Raw genomic sequence first — 1,936 nt, forward strand, 5'->3', positions numbered from 1 at the left:
AGAGGAACAGCAGACAAAAGCCTCTGAGCCTGGGACTAACCACGGCCGCTGTCCTCAACAGGAGCCCCAGCAAGGAGACCAGGTAAGAGGAGAAGCCTGGGGGATGGGGAGAATAGAGCCATGACGATGGCCAAAAGGTCCAGGTCACATAGATGGAGGAGAAATATTCCAGAAGGGAGGAGGGAATAAACAAGTTTATCTTTGCATAAGCTCAGGACAAAGAGAAGAATGGGATTTGCCAGTCAGAGAAAAGGTCTTCTTAACTCACATTCCTCCTCCCTGGGCTTCAGGTCCTTCCTAGAATTGTGAGACTCACATCAGAAAGAAAATGGTTTAAACAACAAGAAAGGGACCAATGAAATCTTAAAAGGCATGGTTATGAATGATCATTTTGCTCTTATGACCTCTACTATTATCATTCTCTCACTTTTTTCCCTCTTCCTACACAGAAGAGATGATGCTGGATCTTCCGGGACCTTTTCCTCTTCTCCTGTTGCTGCTGGGATCATGGGGGCCAGGGCATCCACTTGGTGCTTGGGCTCAACCCCCAACCAGGGCTCAATGGTTTGCAATTCAGCATATAAGTACGGGTCCTGTCCAATGCAACATGGCAATGCGTCGTGTCAATAATTATAATCAGCGCTGCAAGCCTCAAAACACCTTTCTGCATGACACCTTCCAGAACGTGGCTGCTACCTGTCTTTTGCCCAATAGGACCTGCAGGAATGGCCAGAATAACTGCCACCAGAGTGCAAATATTATTGGCATGACTTACTGCAGTCACACTGGAGGGACATATCCCAACTGCCGCTACAGTACTACTCCCCAGAACCAGTTCTACACTGTTGCCTGTAACCCCCCTCAGCCGGGTGACCCTCCCTATCATCTAGTTCCTGTGCACTTAGATTAAGACTGAGATTTCCAGGGGCACTTGGGCAGCTCAGTCCTTAAGCGTCTGCCTCCGGCTCAGGTCATGGTCCCATAAATAAATAAACATCTTAAGAAAAAAATGCCAGGGTTTCCAAGGTTCCCATTACTTCCTCTTTCACTTGATACTTGTTCTTTTATGGTCTCTTCTGCTTTTCTTTTCCTTTGTTGATTTCCATTGTTGCCATAGAAGAAAGAAGAAGGGGACTGGGAGAATTAGAGGGCCAAGATGCAAGACCAGAATTGGGACAAAAATAAACAGGATTCTTTTCTGCTTTGGAGCTCTGTGTGTTTTGAAGGAAGGGAATAGGAAAGAGGGCAAAGAAAGACCCAGGCCTCCCAATTTTTAATCTTGGAACTTCTGCCAAGCTTTGTTGCATTGTGTTCTCAGCAATAAAATCACTTTCTGTTGCATTGTAATGACCTTGATGTGTGTGTGTTTGGGATCCCTTTCACAAATTGTCAGCCTGGGGCCATCTTGATTGCATTCACCAGCATTCTCAGGAGAACTGTTTGGGCCCAGGTGCCCTTTGAGGTTATTCAGCAACCCAAGGCTTCTGCCACTTCCCTCACCCCTGTGTCTTTTGGACTTTGGAGGAGGAAAGTTCATTATCCCTTCAAACTCTGCTCAAGGCTTTTACATATTTCCCTAGAAGCCATGGTCTATGTTTGCTTGATAGTACTTCACACACAGGTTCTAACCCTGAGAACTGATGCATCATACATCTTTACTATTGGTTTCCCTATTTCATCAGATAATGTTTTATTTTTTTAAAGATTTATTTATTTATTTATCTGATAGAGAGACACACACAGCAAGAGAGGGAACACAAGCAGGGCAAGTGGGAGTGGGGGAAGCAGGCTTCCTGCCAAGCAGGGAACCTGATGCGGGGCTTGATCCCAGAACCCTGGGATCATGACCCGAGCTGAAGGCAGAAGCCCAATGACTGAGCCACCCAGGTGCCCCCAGATAATGTTTTAAATATAAGTACTAGTAGGGATAATGATC

General features: G+C 45.9%; 1 protein-coding gene across 1 annotated transcript; it reads left to right on the plus strand.

Annotated features, from left to right (window-relative positions):
* The first annotated feature begins 6 nt into the window (after positions 1 to 6).
* Positions 7 to 1,351, plus strand: LOC111140355 (ribonuclease K3-like). Its single transcript, XM_022492633.1, has 2 exons — positions 7 to 82; positions 450 to 1,351. The coding sequence occupies exon 2, from the start codon at positions 455 to 457 to the stop codon at positions 908 to 910; it is 456 nt and encodes a 151-aa protein (XP_022348341.1). The 5' UTR covers positions 7 to 82; positions 450 to 454; the 3' UTR covers positions 911 to 1,351.
* The last annotated feature ends 585 nt before the right edge of the window (positions 1,352 to 1,936 follow it).

This window comes from Enhydra lutris, unplaced genomic scaffold (genome assembly GCF_002288905.1).
Source record: "Enhydra lutris kenyoni isolate GAN:26980312 unplaced genomic scaffold, ASM228890v2 scaffoldscaffold624, whole genome shotgun sequence".
NCBI classification, from domain to species: Eukaryota; Metazoa; Chordata; class Mammalia; order Carnivora; family Mustelidae; genus Enhydra; species Enhydra lutris.

Coding starts and splice junctions, on each gene's coding strand:
- LOC111140355 (XM_022492633.1), top strand. CDS start 455: ATGATGCTGGATCTTCCGGGACCTTTTCCTCTTCTCCTGTTGCTGCTG.